Below are 21017 nucleotides of genomic sequence, written 5' to 3'. Positions count from 1 at the left end.
TTCTGCCCAAAAAGAAAAGAATTATAATTACATAATTATTATAATAAAATTGGAATTAGAATTATGTAAAAGATAATGCTTGAAAAGTTTAATTTATTGCATCCAATCTCTCTAAAATTTCGACTAACTTCTTAGTTTCACTGTTTCACCTGTTTGCGCATCGAAAAATCGTATCGATCCTTTTCCCGTTCTTTTCGAGATTACAATCGAAAGAATGGAAAATTTAATAAATTTTATTGAGATAAAAAAGAAAAAGGAGAATGATTTTGATTCTAATAAATCTCGCGTAGAACTCGAAACAAGAGCGACGTACGAATAAAGAACTAAGGGGAAGGTTGAGGGAAGGAAGTAGAAAGGAAGAAAAACAAAATAGATAGAAAGGTTAGCGGTAGAAATATAGAGCGTACTAGGAAGACTAAGGATTCAATTCTCCTTGGGAAGGAAGAAAAGGAATAAGAGAGAATCGATGGTGGCAACGGAGGTGGGTCTTGCGAAGTTGACTACCTGACCGGCTAGCTGCCGAGTTGGATCCGTTGTATTTTCTTCAAAGACGGATCTCCAAATCCCCATGCTACGTCTTTCTTACTCCTAACCCTCTTTCTTCCATTTCTATCCAACGTTCTTTCCTTTTTTCTTTTGCCTTGTATGCCTTCCTCGGAATTCGCCATGTATCGTTGGTCCATTCGAGCTGGACAGTATTTTTCTTTTTCTTTATTTCTCTCATACTTCCTTCCTCCTTTCTTCTTTCTTTTCTTTTAGTTTTTCTTCTCTCTCTCTCTCTTTCTCTTTCGATAGTTTATCCCTTGTTCGATAAAAAGTTAAGCGGTTCCACGTTCTATGTAAGCCTTGAAAACTAGCAAGGTATTACTTACGTTCTATCGCTAAACGCTTTCCCGTTTCTCGATAAACTTCTACGGAATTCATTGAATTTTCAATAAAATTATGGCTATATTAAACAAGTGCTTACACACGCATTTAATCGCGAACGAAAAAGATACCGTGAATATTTTCGAACACTAAAGGACGTCCTTGCGGGTCATCCTTGAAATTCTTATTTTAACTGCTTTATAGTATACGAGATAGAAATAACGAAGAACATTTTTCTTGCAAAAAAGATGAATAAGCTGGACGAGGTTGGGTACGGTCCTTTATTTTTTTTTATTGAATTCCTCCAACCTGTCTCTCGGCCTTTGAAGTCCTTCATTTCTCCCGCGATAACTCTGTAATGGAGCATATTTTTTCTCTGGAGAAAGAAATTAAGGATCACCTTATGTATTTACGCAATATACTTTCCAAGCTTCGCAAGTAATATATTCGAAATATTGTTTCGAAAAACTAGCAAAATGAAAAGAAAGGAAAGAACGAACCTCGTTTTATTTATTTTCAAGAAATATAAGATTCATCAGAAATATGTATGTATACTATAATCACAATTGATGTATTATGTAACTTATGTATTATCCGCGTATTGTTCAAAAATGGATTAAAGACGGTATTAGTCTCTGTTTGAGAAAGGCTTTTCGTTTTCTAAACACGAAAAAAGGTTTATCGTCCCGTTCTTTATAAATTCATTATCGGATTTTTTATAAGAGATCCATAAAAATCAAAATTACGAAGAATAAATAATTTATATTTTATATTATTTTGCCAATAGTGTCTTTTCACTAGGATGCTCCAACTAATTTATTTGTATCGTGTTAGGATATAAATTTGAAGGACCAATATTACGCAGCTCCCGAAAAAAAAATCTTAAGGATGCGACACGAGGAACGCGAGATTAAATCTGATATTCGAGTTGTAAGACCAAACGCTCAGACTCGAGGAATAAAGTAGCTTCAGGAATATATTAAATATTTTTCAAATAGACTATAAAAAGCGAATGGTAAGAACTTTACTCAATTTATTAATCTTAAATAATTTATAATCTTAAATAGTGTATTAGGTCGAAAAACGAAAGTAATTAAGCCAAACGTGATCTATGTGGAAAATGGTATGCTCGTTTTCTTAAAAGTTGCCAAATGCGAAATCGAGAGCTAACACTTTTTCAAATTTGTATTTTATTTTTTGAAAAAAGGGCAAGCTGATGTGGTGATTTTGGTTTCTAATGCTATTTGATCTTAGGATTGTTTATCACTTTTAATTTTAAACGTTTGTGACTTCAATGACAAAGTATGAACAAAGTATGAACTACAAGCACGAAAGGGAAACATTGTTCCTATCATGCGCTCATCATATTGATGTATGAGTTTGTGTAAGTTATGCTTCTTTCATGCGTAATATAATAATTGGATTATTACGAATTAGAGTAGTAGTAAATCAAAGTCTCTCATATTTGTATCCTTTTTTCACAATTTCATACATCTCGTAGCAATCTATATTAGATAAAACACAACATCGGTACACATTAGTATTATGACAAATTTATAGAATATAAAGAATAACAAATATAATTGATACATATAATTGATAAATATAATAACGGGTATATAAATTTGCAAAAAGAAAAACAAGATTTTATTGGTTATTCTTCAAAAATAATAATTAATAAATATATTTTTATTATAAATATATTCTATATTATTATAATAAAAATCAAAACATGTGAGTTCATTTCCACGCTATCTATGAGATTGAATTCCCTATTATTGTTTGTTATTATTTTTGTGGTTTTCTCTATAGGTGAACTAGTAGTAGTAGTTCAGTTAATATTATTACTATTATTACTACTGCAATTCATATATCATCTCGCATTGATGCTTTTTCGCGCGAACAGTCCTCGATAATTTGGATCACACACCGATAGGTATACCTAATATTAATGAGAGATACGATGATAAATACGAAGTGTTTCTTGTGTTTTCCTCCGTTATCGTATCCTTGTTTTTCTGCCTTATAATCGTATCATCAGTTTGTAATACACGTGTTTGTTTTTATTTTGTTTTTGCTTCTATCGATTTCTTTGTAGTTCTTATTGATTCTCTTATGGATTCTGCGAAATTATTAACTTGTATGAAATCGATATGAAGGAAAGTAAGGATACATTAATTAGTCATTTATATCGACGTCATCATTTTTCAAACAGTGTAACAAAAATTTATTGTTTTCTAAACGATTCCGAAGAAGTCGTCGATAGGTCTATATGTGAACTACTTCCGAGAACTTGAAAGGGCGAACAAAGGGGTCTTAGCAAATATTTATTCTTTGAACGCATATTAGACTTTCCTAACGTAAAAGAATGTTGAAATAAAACATTTTACGTTTTTCATGCAAACACGTAAAACAATTGTAAATAAAATATTCTTATGATCATCGATCCTGTGTTTGCAAAAAGTAACACACTACTATTGACTTTACTATTATAATGTACATAGTATTAAAGTATGTTTTTATTATTATTTATTTTATTGTAGATGAGAGTGGGCCGAGTTTTTAAATTGCAGAAGAATTAGTTGATATGAAGGACGAAAAAATCGAGACGCGAGAGAGAAAGATTTAATACAAAGGTCATGACTTCTATTTGCTTTGTTTGGGAACTCACGTAATACCGATTAGTTTTATTGACTCTCCCTTATATATAGCCAAAATCGAAGCACCGTTGTGATATTATAGATTACATTGCGTATGATTACTTAGACGATTCCTAAACAATTACATTTTCGCCGTAATAAGACATTTTGATCGTTTGATTGTCCTCAATCATCACTTTTTTTTTATATTGTAAAATATTTTACAAATATCTACAGAATGCGAGTGAAAGCATTAAAATTAAATTTCGAGCAAACATAGTAGATAATAAATATCGTTAATCACATACATATATACACATATTGGCGTACATATACATATATACGACACAACGCTCGCTTGACTAGTAACTAAATCTCGGTTTTCACGAAAAAATCTAAAAGTCAATATTTCATTTGGTCAGAACCGACGATACTTTGAAAAGGTCTTTGAATCAATTGAAAACTCTCTATGTTGCTGACGATGTACCAGTAGAATGTTGACTACGTATGCTCGAGCACGGTTTTCACTATGTGAAGTCTTTTAAATTTCGAGGCAAGCTTTTTGTTAAGTCGTGTTTACATTCCTGATCATAATTTAATCATATATTTGATTTGTATTTTGGTTTTCTTTGATCTTCTTCATCGCAGATTTACTTAAATTAAAAAAAAAATTTGGAAATTTTATTCGAATTTCTATCAACAGATATATTTTCATCCAAATACTCTCGTATTTTGTCATTAATCTTGGTGTTGGTTTATGCCAACGTATACCAATATACTAGGAATTTCTCCAGTTGACCTACACACAGTATTTTAATTTGCGAACTCGACCATATTCAACGAAATGTTTCATTTATTCGATGTTATAGAATTCTTTGCTAGCATCGGGATTAAATCTCCGTTGAAACGCTCCACTTGACCATTTATACGCAGAGTTTCGCGTATAACAAGAACGTGGTGAATGTATTCTATTTACAAGAAATTTTCAAATTCTTCTGACAAGAACGCGGTTCCTCTATCGCTAATACATTCCGAACGTTCATAAACATAGAAATAGTTTTGCAAATAGTTTGTATATGAGTACAATCGTATTTCGAAAAAGCATTAATCGTTAAGAATACGTGTTTACAACTTGTTTTGATTTTTTTTGACGGATCGCAATGATCTATATGCAATGTATAAAGTGGGACTTAGTCCTTCGGGATAGTACGCAATATCTTTCCTTTTTACAACTCACTAGAGAATACATTTGAGACATAAAGTTTCACTTTATCACGAATTTTTGAAAATTGATACAGTCGGGTAATACTCTGAACAACTTTATCAACGTCGATATGATCCAGATTATCATAATAATTTTAAATCACCTTGATCTTCACAGATCCACGAATATAAAACAATAATTTGCTGTTTCTAACCTTTCGATAGATCAGATCATTATTCAATTCAAAGGGCTTATCCTCTCTTTTCCAACTCGCTTCGTATTACATTCGAACTTCGCGTACTATTACATTATCTTAATCCTGCTTATAGGATTTGCTCGAAACTATTTACGTGCAAAATTAAAATGCTTAATGACTCAGTGTATCGATATATCGCATTCGAGTTTCTAGACTATGTTTCACCTAATCATCCTAGAGTTACAAAAACATTGCTTACCGAAATATATAGAGGTTTACAGTCTGTTTATTCAATGTTAACTTGAAACTGTCTCGATTTGTAATTATACTGAACAGTATATCAAATAAGTATACATGAAAATGCTTTCTAGTATAAACCATTATAAGATATTCTAATTCGAAGTTATATTACTTTTGACTCCGCAGGTTTCCTTCGACTGAAATAAAAGATAGATCGAAACTTACCATCCTTTTGCTTTTGCATCAAAATCGCTCCAAATTCGCTTCAGCTGGCATCGCAATGCAATTGGATTTCTAAGTTCGTAAATTATAATGTAAAGTAAATTGATAATACGGATTACTTTTCCAAGCGCTTCTTCAAGGTGTTGAAGGCCTCATACTCGTTCGCTTCAAAGCTAAATTCGAGATTTTTAAGCGAATTATACAAATGTTTTACAGTCATCGATAAGTTCTTCGTGAATCGTTAGAAAAAGCTACAAGAAGACCAACTAATTGATGCATCTGATGGGGCATACATAGGATCGGGAAGTTAACGATAGATTCATTGCATTCTTCATTCGGCAGTATTTTCTTCTTATCGATGGAGTAACCTAAATACGAAATTTCCAAACGCAAGAACGAACGTTTATCAAACTTAAATTGTAAACGTTTTGTAAACTAACAAAAACACTTCTTTCAAAATTTTCAAATACTCTTCGATACTCTCAGTATTATTAATCGTGATTTTGTTGAATATTCGAAAGTTTACGAACGGTTAAATTTGACCATTATTCATGCGTACTACATTATTCACGATGAGATTCATCTAAGGCGAATTACTCGATCTAATTATCTTATTTCGCAAATAAATCATACAAAGTTATTTTCAATATCTCCTTCTTTGCGAATAACAAACGTCTTAGACGAAAAATAATAAACTGTTTACGCTTCGGGTTAATTTCTATTTTAAAATGGTGCGTCTGCGAATTGATTATTGATCTCTTAATTTCGCTAAGCTCGTTATCTCCTCTGCATGCGGTATTCGGGTCAATATGAAGCGCGTCCGATACGCACGTCGAGTTGTCCCTTACATCGATGAGCACCAGCTGATCGTGAAAATCGTCGTGCTTCGGTTACTCGTAGTTCACAATCGCGACTAACTACTTCGTCCTAATAACGTTGTGTATGCTCTCGTGTTCTTGGGAACAATGAGGAAACTGACATTGATCGGAACGTGACGAATACGAAGATCGATCTTGTAAACAAACATAAAATAACTTCAATCCATTAATCCATACAAATTATAATCGTTCGGAGAAACCAAAGATCGTGTGCTAATCGTAACATAACAACTTTTTATGTGGCTTACAGAAGATCCAGTGTTTACAATCGCGAGTATCTCGAAATAATAAATATTATCATGCGTGTTAAAAGAAGGATATACCACGAGAAGCACATATGTATGTACGCGTTGATTAAAGAATATAGTATGGATTATATTCGTTGTGTTTTTAAACCCTGATAGTTTTTTCTTTGAGCACGTATTAATCTAATGGATAACAATAACTATTTTCCGTCAATAAGGCGAATGATCGAAGTTTGTACCAATTCGCATTATATAGCTCACGAGGGACTGGCGTCGGTAAAAGAATCGTACAGTTATACTCTAGCCAGATTTTTAGCGTTTTTTGAGTTTCAATTCGAGTGCGAGCGAAGTTAGACTTGATAAACCGATTAATGAAGTGAGATCGAGTACACGAGACTGTATATCGGACTTGTTGAATCAGATATATATGAGAAATGAATGAATGGTTCTGAGACGTACAAGATGGCGGAAGAGAACGTTCCTGAATGAAGCCGATGCTTAGAAAGGAGAAATCTTTACTGGAATAAGAGATGAGAGACTGTTATTGAATTGGAATTCCGAGAAAGGTCGAATAATTATATTATATTTATAAATAATAACTACGTCAATCGGAAAAGAACAAAGTACACGTTCGAGCGTTTGTATCAACAACAATATTGACTAAGTGACTTTCAAGGAGACGAACGTTTGTTTGTAAGATGGAAATAACAAGTCGAATTATTTCAATAGATATATAATTTAGATAAGGATTTTATGAAAGTTTTGATTGGTTTTAAGTTAAAGGGATGTTTTCAAGTGGTTCCATTCGAAATTGGATTATTAAAACTTCTCAATACATGAATTATTGAACGAAATAGCCAACATATTTGATCATTGCTCGAGCAGATTAGCTCTTCGAGGAGAGTTTGAAGGAAGGTCGTGGCAATCCAACGAACAATTTGCCGACTATTATCACAATAAGATCATTTTAGCGAATCGAGAATCGATCGATGAGAGCAAAATCGTGGATTATTCGATCGATGGGATTCAAGCTCGCGTACAGAGATTCCCGGTAAAAATGTTTCGTATGTGCGAAAAGAATATAATCTATACGAGCTTATACATCGATACAATAGGCGTATGGTAGGTACAATTGGGTTCCCTTATTGCACTTGTAGTTTATATTTTGTCCATACCTGTCGTTGAAGTCACAAATCCGTCGAACAAAAGGTACTAGTAAATGTTCCCTTACTAAGTATGTGAGAAATTTCGAAGATGCCACTGCGCGAGGCTCATCTTCGAACCCTTGGAATTTCGACCAATGAAAGTTCAATTAATTCAAGAAGACTTGAAGAACAGGTTTTCTATTTTTTCCGGGAATTTCCATTCGATTTTTTGAAAATCTGCCTTTGAATGCATTAAATCTTATGATAAAAACAGAGATTTATTTTCATAAAATTTACTAGAGAAGAAGTCTAGATAGAAAGCTAGTAGCTTCGTTAGAATTAATTAATTGCAAGTTTCCAACATTCCAAGACAAAAATCTTTCCATTTGACATAGAAATAAGGAAGAACGTTTTTAAAAGTATGACAGTAGAATCTTCGCTAAAGCTTAAAGGAAAAAAAAATCTTTTCACTATGTTTCATCTTTTGCAAACCAATGCCTTGAAAGTGACGCTCGCTATCCTTTGGGTTACACTCTTCGATGAAAACTGTAACACCGTAGTAACATTCCCGACGTATCTTTGTTATCGAAGTAAATCAACATAGTTCTTTTTCATTGCTCTGAGAGACACGTTCTGAGGGGTCTGGTAGAGTACGTGAAATAACGGACAGTGGTAGATTGTGGAAGAGAAGCAGGAGGAAAGGGAGAAGAAAATGGAAGGGAGGAAGCGCTTATACCTCAAGAGGTATTCTCTTACTGAGCTTTTCTTCGAAGCGTAAGGTATATAACTGTTAGAAGGTAGCCGCGTTTCTTCGTCCGAAAGGATTTGCAACAACGTTGGGCTATGGGAAAAAGAGTGGGTGGAGAAGGGGGAAACGCTGAGAAACGACGAGGAATGGCGAGGACAGAATTACTTTCCCCCCTTTCACTCCCTTTTTCACTATCCCTTTACCGAGTCCTCGTCCGCTCGGAATTTCTCCTTCGACCGTCTTACGAACGAAGACTTGCTTTCCCACCTCGGTGCTTTCGATATTCCCTTTGTTCGCACGCCTCCTTTTCTCCCTCTCTTTTACCTTCCTTCCTTCCACTCGCATTAAGAACGCTCTACTCTGTCGTGTCTGGCGAGAGGAAAAACAATGGAGGGACGTTGAGAGCGAAAAAAAAAAGAAAAGAAGATGGCAGCCCCTTCGTTAGCCTCTATCGTTTCCTCGAAATAAAAAGAATCTCTTAGCTTCTTTTTGAATTTTATAAATCAATGCTGGATCCCAGTTTCCAAAGTCTCCAAGCCGGAGAAAAGTTTTTCATAAATGTACATATAGGTTCGTATGTATTCGTAGAGAGAAGGATGATAGTGAAATAAATCGAGATGAGTCTGGTCGGCAATAGATATCTATAGCTACATACTTATACATGAAAAGTCGAGAGAATTAGCTTTTACGAATGAAAACTTGCTGCGTTTAGTTTGAAAAGGAAGGGAAGGAGATGAAGGTGGATGAACGATAGAGTAAAAAAAAAAAAAACGAAAGAGAGAGAGTTTAAAGGAATCCATTCGTACCATCGATAGGCTATAAAACTTGGCTGGATAGAGGAGTGCTCCGCGACGACATTTAGAAAATTTACCGGGACCGATATTTCTACGCTCGAGTCCACCCTTGTCCAAGAGACTTTTTCGTGTCAGCTCTCTTTCGTAAAGAAGGAGCCAAAGATTGGTGCGCCCTCCTTCCGAACTCGTTAAACTTTCAGAAAACCGGAAGACTCGGTCCGATTTCGTCTATGTATAAATCACCAAACGGCTAACCAAATGGAATAAGAAAGGAACATTCCTTTTCTTTTTCTTTTTTTTGGTAGCATCGATGATGAACGATGCAACGTCGAAATTATTACTTTCTTTCTATGAAAGGAAAAGCGGTGATTCGGAAAAAAGAAAAGACGTATATCAACGCAAAGGAAGATTTAGGGTTGTCTCATGTTTTATCTATGTTTAATCTCGGATCTCTAGTGTGTCTTTTGGAGGACGTCATCAGTATTTAATAACATCGTCTTCGCCGCTTAAGCCATCATTGGATTAACCCAGTTATGACGAGAAATTCAAGACAAAAGGGAGATCGAAAGATCGTCGAGAGTTTTCTTGGATCGTCGAAAATATTTTTCTTGCATTATTGAAAATATCCTTCTTAGATTGTATTCTCTTGAAAAACACGATTATATAGCTACTTGTTGCTCCCTCGAAACATCTTATCGTATCTCTTTTTTTCTATTTCTTTCTTCTTTTGCTTTTTAATTCCGTTCTTCGGTCGTTGACTCGAACATTGGCTCTTGACTTTACCGGCTTCCTGAAGACGATCTAAAAGGATAGTCTTCGGGGAATGATTCCATGAGCATGTTAACTGCTCGCGTTTCGCCGGCCCGTTGTTCCTCGATTATCAAAGAAACTGACCGGATAAGGCCCATCGTTCGATGCAACGATTCGTAGAAGCTACACATTGGGGAAGCACTCAAGATGCTTCGTGCCGATAAAGCGCGATTCTCGCATAATGCTTCACCTACACACATACCTATACCAAGCTTATCCGACAATGAGATAAAGTAGATCGGCAGTGAGGATAGCCGTATAATCGAATCGTCCATTGCCTCGCTCTTTCTTCGAACATTACCAGAGCTATCTCGTTTTGAACGATCGCAAAGCGACTAGATCTTTATCGTGTACTTTTTTTTTTGTCCCGAGAATCGTCCTTTTCGCGTTTGATAAGGTTTGATAAGAAGTATTTCTTAAAAGAAACTTCTCGATTAATCGATCCTATTTATTTTAATGGATTAAGTTAAATAATATAAACTAAATTAAAGAAAATCGTTCGATTATTCTTCGATTCTTTTCAGGAACGGTCACAGGCTGACGCATCGGAATAAAAAGCCATTCGAATGCAAGGCAGAGGGCTGTGGGAAATCCTATTGCGATGCGAGGAGTCTAAGGAGGCACAGAGAGAATCATCATGCCGGTAGTAAGGGAAACGAAAGCGTCAATCCCAGTAGTCCGACGACGGGGCCTCACACACCAAACACACCCGGTTCTAATCCCAGCACTCCGAGTACGCCTGGTACCACCTCGACATCGAATGGACACGGGCATACTGCTTTGAAACAACTCCTAGCCGAGCCAACGAATCAACAACAAAAGGTATGTGTCCTTTATATGTAACACGATCCCTCTTCTATCTCGTTTTCTTTCGACGACTAGAACTAATAACATCGAAGCACAAAGATCCGAGTATAACTCGGATAAATACATTTCTATGCAATAAACTTTTCTCGTTGGACTGATGCTTCGTTAGACGAAGTAGGAGGAACGATAGAACACTGTCTCGATTTAGATCGTCACTACTTATCTACGAACACGTAGACCTAGTCGCGATTTCCTCGGAATTGCTTCTCGATATTGCTTTCGCTCAGGATAGATTTAAGGATTTACCGAGAGAATCCAGCGTGGATCAATTCGTCAATGTGAAAGAGGATTAGGTGCCTTCTCGGGATCGTCGAGTAGTACGCATTAGGAGCCGGAAATAAGACGTTATCAATTTTGCGTGCATCGATCGTAAAGAGTGACGTATGTATCTGTAGCAAGCTCAATTAATCGGTCCACGTTTTATTCCATTGACAATGAAACATATGGAGCCCGAGTATCACGCTAAGAAAAAAATCGTTGATTCTCCTTACAAGCTAAGGATAGCAGGATTGGTAGTGTACAGATAACTAGAAACACGGCCGTTAATCCCTCGAGTAGAAATACTCGTGTTTTCCGAGCCGATGTGGAGGAGAACTCGAGGTATTCGCTTCCACCTTTGAACTCCAACTATTGGCCAAGCCTGACTACTTACTTATCGGACTTTACTGGCTAGAACGTAAGCAGCAAACTTGTACTATACCTAGTTAAACTGCGAGCTATCGTCTGGCGATAAAAGAATGCACGAAAAAAACCGGACCGACAAGGAGGAGGAGAAGAGAAGAGTAGTGGTAGCAATGTACCAGCAAAGGTATGCCACTGGCAGTCTTCTTTGTCTGTCTCTCCTCCTTTTAGCTTCTCCATCCACCATCGGCCCTGCTGGAAATTTGTTCTTGGTTTCATGGAGCACGGAATTATTGCTGCTTTCAAAGTTGTGCACTTACACAGGAGGAGGGAAGGAAAAGATCGACGAGAAAGAAACTACGATGAAGGGGTGCGAACGAGTGTATGGAGGTAGATATAAGAGAATGGGACGACTGATGAGAGAGAGAGAGAGAGAGAGAGAGAGAGAGAGAGAGAGAGAGAGAGAGAGAAAGAGAGAGAATAGTTAAACCGAGACTCCGAATCTACGATATTGAGTTAGAAGTAAGGCAGTATACTGAAGTGGGGTCTAATAAAATTTGATGACCGGGAACTTCGTAATGAAAATGAGACGCGAAAAGAGGAAAAGTTGATGGCGGGCGGGGTGACGATGCAAGAGAGAAAGGAAGGAAAGCAAGGTAACGCGAACAAGAAACGACGCGACCGACTAGGAAAACTTTTCAGAAGCGGCCTTGATTTATGATATTTCATCGATCGCCGTGAACGTGCGCGTACCGTTCTTTCTTATCGTTGGTACGAACGGATGAACCCGATTTATAGCGTTCTTATACTTAGAAAAGAGAAAGGGGGAGAGGAGATCGATCTCTCGTTCGTCTCTATGACGAGGCTAACGAGTCCACGTCCACAAGAGAAGCGATCGGAGCCCGGAGATAGCAAGGAACTATTAATTAAAAATGCCTTTGAGACGATATGTGACGTAAAAGAATGTTATGATCGTTCGGTGAAGTTCATCCAGGAGAAAGAAAAGTATTCATTATTATAATACCTCTCACCTTTGTTCGGAAAGGCGATCCTACTTAGGAAAAGGAGAAAGCCCCGCGTTAATCTGATTAAACGAATCCTATTGTCTCTCGCTTTAAATGAGTACGCCGTCCTGCAATTACATTTCGCCGGGCTCGTTTCATTCGGCCGAACATGTACGAATTGTTTCACGAAAACGGTTACTCTCTACTCCTTAATATTCCGACATTTCTTGGCCCAACGTCGTCTTTCAGTTTTCTTAGAAGATTATTCTAAATATCGAATTCGTCGTGAGGCAACTTAGAAATAAAAAAATTAAGCTTTGCAATATTAGAGAAGAAAAAAGAAAAGAAAGAGAGAGAGAGAGAAAGATAGAGATAGAGAGCAGTGAGAAAGAAGAAAAAGAGAATCAACGATATGCTCGGTCGATTGACAGGTACAATTTTCTCGACGTGTCAAAATGCAAATTTCTAAGGCGAAGGGTGCGAAAAAACTTTAGCGCCGAATTCAAAATCGCGAAGAGGGAAGGATGAAATCGGAATAAAGAACGGGGAGGTGTCAAACATTCTCAGTTGACGGGATTTTCTCGGATGGTCCGTTAAAGAAGAGTAGACAGCGAAGAGAAGGAGTGAGTGAGTAAAAAAAGTGATTCGACATCAAAAGATGTCTCCTCGATCGTTCAACCAAGTTCGAATCGTGTCGTAAGAAGTTGCATCTGTAAGTTATGGTTATCACCTTGGAAAATCACTGTCTTTTTCGTCTAAGCGCATTAGACAAAGAAAAGTGGAAAACTCGAAAATCTTCATTGATGTTTCCTCAAAGATAATTTCTTTTAAGGCATCTTATTACGGAATTTTTCATTTTCTTTTTTTCGTACTTGTTTTTTAAATGCTCGAATAAAGAAACGAATGTTCGGTCGTTAATTGGAATTTACGAACTCGTTCTGATCTTCGAAAAGAAAAAGAGAAAGAAAGAGTGTAGGTATACATATATATATATATATATATATATATATATATATATATATATATATATCTACGAAAGAGAAAGGGAGAGAAGGAGACAGACAGCAATGTAATCGTTGTCGATGCATTCACCGAGTGCATTTCCTTTACGTAATTCTGGGCGATCGTAATTGCCGCTTTAGAGAGGCATTCGAAGTGCACTGGAATTATCTTCTTACCATTGGAAGATTGAAAACTAGGTCAGAAGGATTTTAAGGACGGGACACAAATCCAACTTTCGCATGTAACATTTTCACGATTGTCACGAACGTAAAAAAATTTCTGACGTGGTTTCTACAAATAATTCTATCGATCGATGAAAATGTGTTAAAAAAAGAAATTGACGCAAAATTGACCTTGACCTTGAAACCCAAAGTTAAATATTTGTTTTTATTGAGATGATTACTACTTACCAGAAGAATAAAAAGTGCAAAAGGAATCATATACTGTAATCAAATCATTCTCTTAAAAAGCAATATGAAAGTTTTTAACATTCTCTTCTTTGTTTTGAGTTTCTTTTTCTTGCGTATGCTCTCGTTTCTACTTACTAACTTAAATCATGTACATGTATGCATGTGTACGTGTATATGTTTAAGATCTCATAGACGTACGTGTATATCTACTTGCACGTCTCTTTGCCTTCGGAGAATCTTGATCGAGATCAAAAAGAGTCTCTGGATGGAGATCCGATCCGCTTGGAATATTTTCAACTTTGCAAATTACGTTCTACTTACTTGGAAGTTTTGGAATGTTTTTCTCCCTCTCTCTCTCTCTTTCTCCTCTCCTTATTTTTCCTTCAAGCTTCCGTTCGCTCGTTGAATATGACACGCGATATATCGAGGAGTCAAAGTCGAGCCTTTAAGAACGATTCAAATCTAATTATCAAAAATTTTGTTCCTTTTGTCTCTTATATTTTTTATAGAAATCGTCGATTACATTCTTAATTACGAAAGCACAGATCGACGTCCGCGTAGATCGATTAAGCGAGATGAAAGAAAAATGGAACGGGACAACTGGGAGTTGTCTCGTTGAACGAGATAACGGAAGGTTTCCTCGATCGATCTAATTAGATCAAGCCCTTTAATTCGTTTCACGATTCCGGATCTTCGAGGTTTCGCTTCGATGTTGTTAACTCGTGGACAAACGAAAGAATTCTAGTAACGGAAGGTTGCTCGTTACTTTGTCTTTATCTTGTTTAGACTATTGCGCCGGAAGTATCCGTCTGGAAGTTCTTCATTTCGAAAGTAACTCGAAACTTTTTGAATTACGATAAACGAGCCAAGTGGAGTAAAAAAGTTCGTGCGATCTTTCGAAATGAGATCCTCCTTTTCACGAATTTCACGGCATCAAATTTTATACTCGGAGATTCCTCAGAGATGAGTAATTTCGGAATCTCATTTGTGTTTTAACTCATTTGGAATATCGGGAGGATCACGCACACTTGAATTCAGTCGGAAAGCTTTATACAGAACGAGACGAATGATTTCTTTGAATCGTATAATTGTGTTTCCACCGAGTACGCTAACGATTAATCCTTCGCCTCGAATTTCATCCAATTTTCCGAGCGAAATTGCCGAGCGACTGCAACTTCGTTTTCGTTTGACCAAGGATATATCGCGCTCTGCTCTATTTCTATACCGCGATCTTAACGAGTATTACCGCGTAATGATCTCTTTTAAGATCTCCACAGGCAGAGGGAGATCCGTATTTTTGTTCGACTACGGTTTATATAAACGAAGGATCATTACCGTAATCGTCGAAACGTGGAAAGAAAAATATGCCTCGTTTCGATTCGACGGTGTAAAGACCAGAAAGCTTTATAAATAGATTCATTTATCGCAGACGAGAATCCACGTTAAATAGTCGGAAGAAAAAATTCCAAGTGGACGACTCTCCTCTTCTGCGTTTTCGTACTCGTTTATAAAAGACCAACAATGTTCCTAGTATTTGTAAAACGACTGTTATTAGAGATAATCCTCTTTATTTAATCCACCTTATATTACGACAAAACGTGTATTAACCTTAGAAAGGATATAGGGAACAAATTTGTGGAATTATACGAAAAGAAAATCGAGTTTCTCGATAAATTCCTTCGTATTGAAGAACACGAGCTATAAGCATTGAAGCGTGGAAGTTGCAGAGTTCTACGAATCACCGGCTGAGAACGGAAATTGACGTCCACTCCCGCAGGGGCTTTACAAGCGAAGTGGTGAGGGGTTCTATCTTGCTAAGAAACGAGTTACCCAGAGAAAGAAAAGATATAGAGATAGAAAGGTTTCTTTTTTTTTTTAAGGTACCATCGATTAATTATCGTTAAGGTTCTTTTTGGAAGAAAAGAATAGAAACATTGACTGTCGTTTCGTAGGTACACACACGATTCTTGTATCTTCGAACATGCGTTTCGAAAAATTTTTTATCCTGCTCATTCATAGAACGAATTTAATCATTCTTGTTTTATTTTCACTGTACAGACTGGGAATTCATTTTGCGAATCGAATTCACGCTTATTAGATTTCCATTGTTCGAGTGCGTTCGCGATCCTCGAGCATTGTCGATCGTGAACAATATTTTCATTGTATTACAAAAATGCTCCACGTTCGATCTGCCGTATCATTCACGGAATGTACGGTATGCGCTTTCACCTCGTGATAAAAACATAGCGAGATCTATAAAATTCTGGGATGCTATTTCATTAGCTATTCGAAGGCCACCCCTGTCATCGAGTTTTTACTTCCATACATTTTATTCACCAGAGGAACGTCAAACTGATATATGCTTTCGGTTACGACTGTACCTAAGCGTATCTAATGGTTTCGTCTCTCGGATACGAGTGAACTTAGAATTTATATTAGCCGAGACCCTTGCGTTTGTCTTAAATCTTACCGCGATATGCTCGATAAGATCGTTCGCTCGTAATAGTCGATGATAAAACACGAACACAAAGAATTATAATATCTTATACTTCCAATAGTATGAAATCTTGAAATCTCTTACTGTTTATTGAATTTTTGCTTCTACGAAAATCTTTACTTTCTCTCTATTTCGAAGGTATCGAGATCACAAAGTAGATTCTAATTTTAACTCCGATTCACAGCGGGAATCACTTTCGGTATTTTCTCTTTTTCTTTTTCTTTTTCTTTTTCTAGTGTTTTTTTTTTCTCTTTTCTTTCCTTCCTTCATCGTGGAAGGGCGCTTGTGAAAAATAAACGAGTCGATGCAACTCGGTACAACTCGGTACATCGTCGTTCCGATCCATTAAACCGTACGCCCTGGCAAGTTTTTCGAGGTTGCGCACGCGTGGAGACAGCCACGTCCGTGTATGTGTATGTAAGTGGTGAATACAGCTACGAGAGAACGTTCGATATTCCAACGTAAAGCAACGTACACGAGCGCGAGTGAGCCGTGAGGAAAAAGGCTAAGCACTAGCGTTATTGATGACCGACATGTCGGACAGTTCGCCTTGATTTATCGGTCTTGAAAAGAAAGAAATATCTCTCCTTCAGGCCGACCGTAAAAGAGAAGCAAAGATAAGCGTTCGAGAGTCTCAGCTGATACGAGCCGACGGAAATTTACAATAATATTCATTTCGGAAAGTAACGATGTATCTTCTACGATTTTATTTTTCCACGTTTCATTATGTTAGAACGAATTCGTTTACTATAAAATGCACAGTAGATATCAGTGCCGAGAATAGCTCGATCGGATGGTTTTTAAAAAAGAAGTATCACTGATATTCAAAAATAATGACTTGATTGATTACATTATAATAAACGAAATGGTCAATCGAGATTCGCTGATAAAATAATCGATTTATTTCACTATGATTAATCACTTTGCTCGGTTAATTCGTCTACATTTTTTTCACACGATATCGACTGCCTTTACGTATCTATGATCATTGAGTCTCGAAAGGAATCTCATAAAGAGTTGAATCGTGAATGTCTTTTATATTTCTCTCGATTCGTCCCATCGGTGAAATCTTTCCTCTTTGTCTTTGAAAGGAAAAAAAAAAGAGAAAAATATATTTCATGATATAATAAAAACGAAACATATAGAGATAGAACAGCCAAGGGTGAATCGCAGGTGCTAAGAAAAGGACGTGAATGTACAATAATATTCGTTCGAGATGAACGAAAATTTCACCGAACTTTCGTGCAGAAGAGAGAGAAAGAGAGAGAGAGAGAGGAAGGGAGAGAGAGAGAGAGAGTGAAAGGGAAGAATTTCGTGCTCCAGATTCGTATCCTCGGGGCTTTTCAATATGAAGCACCACTCGAACGTGTTATCGATTCCACTGCGAGATTCTCGTGCGATTTTAGTTCAACGTATTTGCCGCGCGCGCGCTTCTTTTCCTCCTTCCTTCTTCTCCTCTTTCGTTCAATCTTCAAACTCTTCGCCGCGCCCACGCTCGAGAGGTAGTCGCTTTTTTCTCCCCCGAGTTAAGTAAATTCAATTGACGATGCTTTCCCGAACAGTGGCTTCCAACGATGAGATATAAGTATCTGTAATGATTTCTCTATAAGCTGCATTATTATAGGCTTCTGAAAAATCTAGAGAATTAGATATTTAACCGATGGAGATAATCGAAATATTGTAACGAAGAGATCTAGTTAAATATATCTTACGAATAAAGATCAACGACGAAAAATCGTGTTATCTTCCTATGCAAAATAAAATAGGATCCGTAAGAGTTGGAAAAAGAGTCGAAAGGATATCCGGAGAGCTAATATCGCATCGCACGAAAAAGCTAATCGAGTTTGCACGTACTAGCTTCGACGCAGCGACTATATCGCCGGAGGCTACCCTTATAGAACAGGATATATCGGGATGAGAAAGAGTAGGAGAGGAATTGGGACGATGGATGGGTATAGGAAAGCGCTAGGTGGAGGGTAGAATTTCCCTTTACGGCGGTTTTCTCTACGAGCGAGAAGCACCGCAAAAGTCTTGTATCCCTTTCGTGCAGCTAAACTAATCGAGTTTCTCTGGCATCCCAACGGACAAAGTGCTCGACGAGAAGCTTTAATCAAAAGTGCTCCATATACCAACTGGTTACCGGTTATCGAGCTTACCGGCCGCTGTTTCTCGTAGAAGATGTTACCTACCGCGATTGTCAGAGACAAACTGAAAAGGGAAAGGGAATAAGAGGTACAGGGACCGCTTGTACGGACACAATATCCTGAGCTTACGCGCGTTCTTCCGGCAAGGAGGAGATAGAGAAGGAGAGGGTGGTAGGAGGATACGAGGCGTATCGTTTCGAGGCCGAGTGTATGTTTTACCGTCTCGTGAACAACCATTTCCTACAACATGTACGTTGAGTTGGTATATTTACCCCCGAGGTTCCTGCTAGAGCGAACGACAAGAGAGACGAGAAGAGACCCTCAACGGAAACTTGTTAACCGTCGACAAGCTTAAGCCACTCGAAGGCTTCACCTTCCAATTTCGAGTCTTCGCCGTTTCGAGAAGGAAGGCGAAGCGAAAGCGTCTTCCGTCCTCTTCTCTATTAGCAGCTTCTTCTTCTCCTTCTTCTTCTTCTTCTTCTTCTTCTTCTTCTTCTCCTTCTCCTTGTCCTTCTTCTTCAACTTTGTCCCTCCCTCTCCCTCTCCACTTCCTCTTTCCACTCGAGTCTATCTATCTAGCTATCTCTCTCTCTCTCTCTCTCTCTCTCTCTCTCTCTCTCTCTCTCCCTCCCTCTTCCCTTCTACTGATCAAAGAATTCGCGGAAACGGAAATGCCTCTCGACGAGGACGAACGTTTCTTTTATAAATTTATGTCGAGGGACCCGATGACGTAACAAAGTAGGTACGGCGAAGTGGAACCATGCTACAGGAAGCAGCGACGATTTCTAACTACGTATATAAACGAAATATGTATGTGAATACGTATTTCAAGAAAAAGATCGAAAAACACTCGTATATAGATCGTTTCGTTTTCTATATAGATAGACTCGACATCTTAATAAAATGTTTAGAAATGATAAAGGTTTGAGAAGGCAGTTTGGAAACTTTACTACGTCAGATTCTATATCGAATATATATCGAACGTGTAGGTAAGTTTATATCGACTAGTCATTGTATATATCTAGGTAGTTGCAGAAATGGTTTTACTCGGCCTCGAAAATCGTTAATCATCCGTCGATCTTCCGATATTGCAGCTCTATCCATTCGTCCATCCGTCGTTCCGCTGATTGCAACGTGCGCACGAGTTACATATCAGTCAGCTTGTCGCTCGTAGATATACGTGTGTAAGAGAAATAGAGAGAAGGAGAGAGAGAGAGAGGGAGAGAGAGAGAGAGAGAGAGAGAGAGAGAAAGGGAGCAAGAGAGAGCTAACAAAAGTTATCGAAAGGAAAACGTAAAGTTCTAAGAATTGAAATCGCTCTCAATTCGCTTCGAAACTTTGTTGAAAATATAAAAACTTTGATATATAACATTAGTGCTCTCTAATAATGTATGTATGTAACCACGTAGGTAAATACAGAATGCTTTTGTTATAATCGATTTATATACATTCGATTCATATATTATTACGATTATTATTTATAAAATTTCATCAAAATACTTTAAATTAAAAGTATAAATATCGACGTAAAGGTAAACGTAGAGAATATACGATTACAATTGTACACCCTATGTAGAATCCATAAATACGAAACCGGTGACGGCAGCTGAATCGAGAGTGCACGTTCGTTTGATATACAGCTAATTAGAGATCGAAATCTCGATGGACTAGGAGATCCGCGAAACAAGCTCGTATAGCGAACGAACGAGAATGGCATGCATCCTCGTACTCGGTTGACTCATCTATCTACTAATTTCTATTTGCGACTTGTGTTTCTATTCTTAAAAGTATAATTGTTCATCGTGTCACGGTCAGCATGAAAATTGAGATCATAGCGAGCGTTCGATTCTGTACTGTTCATTTTGCTTTTTTTTCTCACACACTTAAAGCGTCTATCGTGATACTTTTATTGGAATATGTAAGTACACTAGTGCGCTATCTGTGTGGGTATACACATACACACACACACACACACACACACATATAAAAGAGTTTCTATATAGGTCAGAGGTACCGTATATACACGGTCGATTAGCAGAAGAGCTAATTGGAGATCCGAAAATTTTCGTTTATTTACGCAAACGAAACGTGTTCGCTCGCTCGAGCTCTTGCTCTTGCGAGCACTGGCGCATAGATCGATAAAACGATATTTATGTTTTGTTTGCTCTTCGTTCGCGAATAGCTGAACGAAACGAGAACCGAATGTAAAATGCTATTTAACGTTATTCTCCTAACGAAAAATCTCGTGTTTCCATCGAAGAGAAAAAAGCGTAATGTGTATTCTCACCGTGGAATCGGCCGGACTCTCGTCGAAAGCCTGTATATTCTCGTTGTATTTATTACGAGCGTTACGCGCCAACCGTGTTCGAAACACGAAAGGGTGGTAGTTCTCTATTTTCGTCGTCGTGATATCTGCGAGAGTATGTATGCGATAGAAAAAGAGAGAGAGAGAGAGAGAGAGAGAGAGAGAGAGAGAGAGAGAGA

The 21017-nt window shown here is 37.4% G+C and overlaps 1 protein-coding gene across 13 annotated transcripts in view; it reads left to right on the top strand.

Moving 5' to 3' along the window:
• The window catches only part of LOC122634679 (histone-lysine N-methyltransferase 2D-like), a 298047-nt gene that overhangs the window by 219600 nt on the left and 57430 nt on the right, over positions 1 to 21017 (top strand). For all 13 annotated transcript variants that reach the window (XM_043823897.1, XM_043823984.1, XM_043824070.1 and 10 more), the window contains one exon: positions 10513 to 10810. In XM_043823897.1, the coding sequence (XP_043679832.1) occupies positions 10513 to 10810 (298 nt within the window). The remainder of the gene's footprint in view (positions 1 to 10512; positions 10811 to 21017) is intronic.

Source organism: Vespula pensylvanica, chromosome 1, assembly GCF_014466175.1.
Source record: "Vespula pensylvanica isolate Volc-1 chromosome 1, ASM1446617v1, whole genome shotgun sequence".
Lineage (NCBI taxonomy): Eukaryota > Metazoa > Arthropoda > Insecta > Hymenoptera > Vespidae > Vespula > Vespula pensylvanica.
This window is presented reverse-complemented; position numbering and strand designations above follow the sequence as displayed.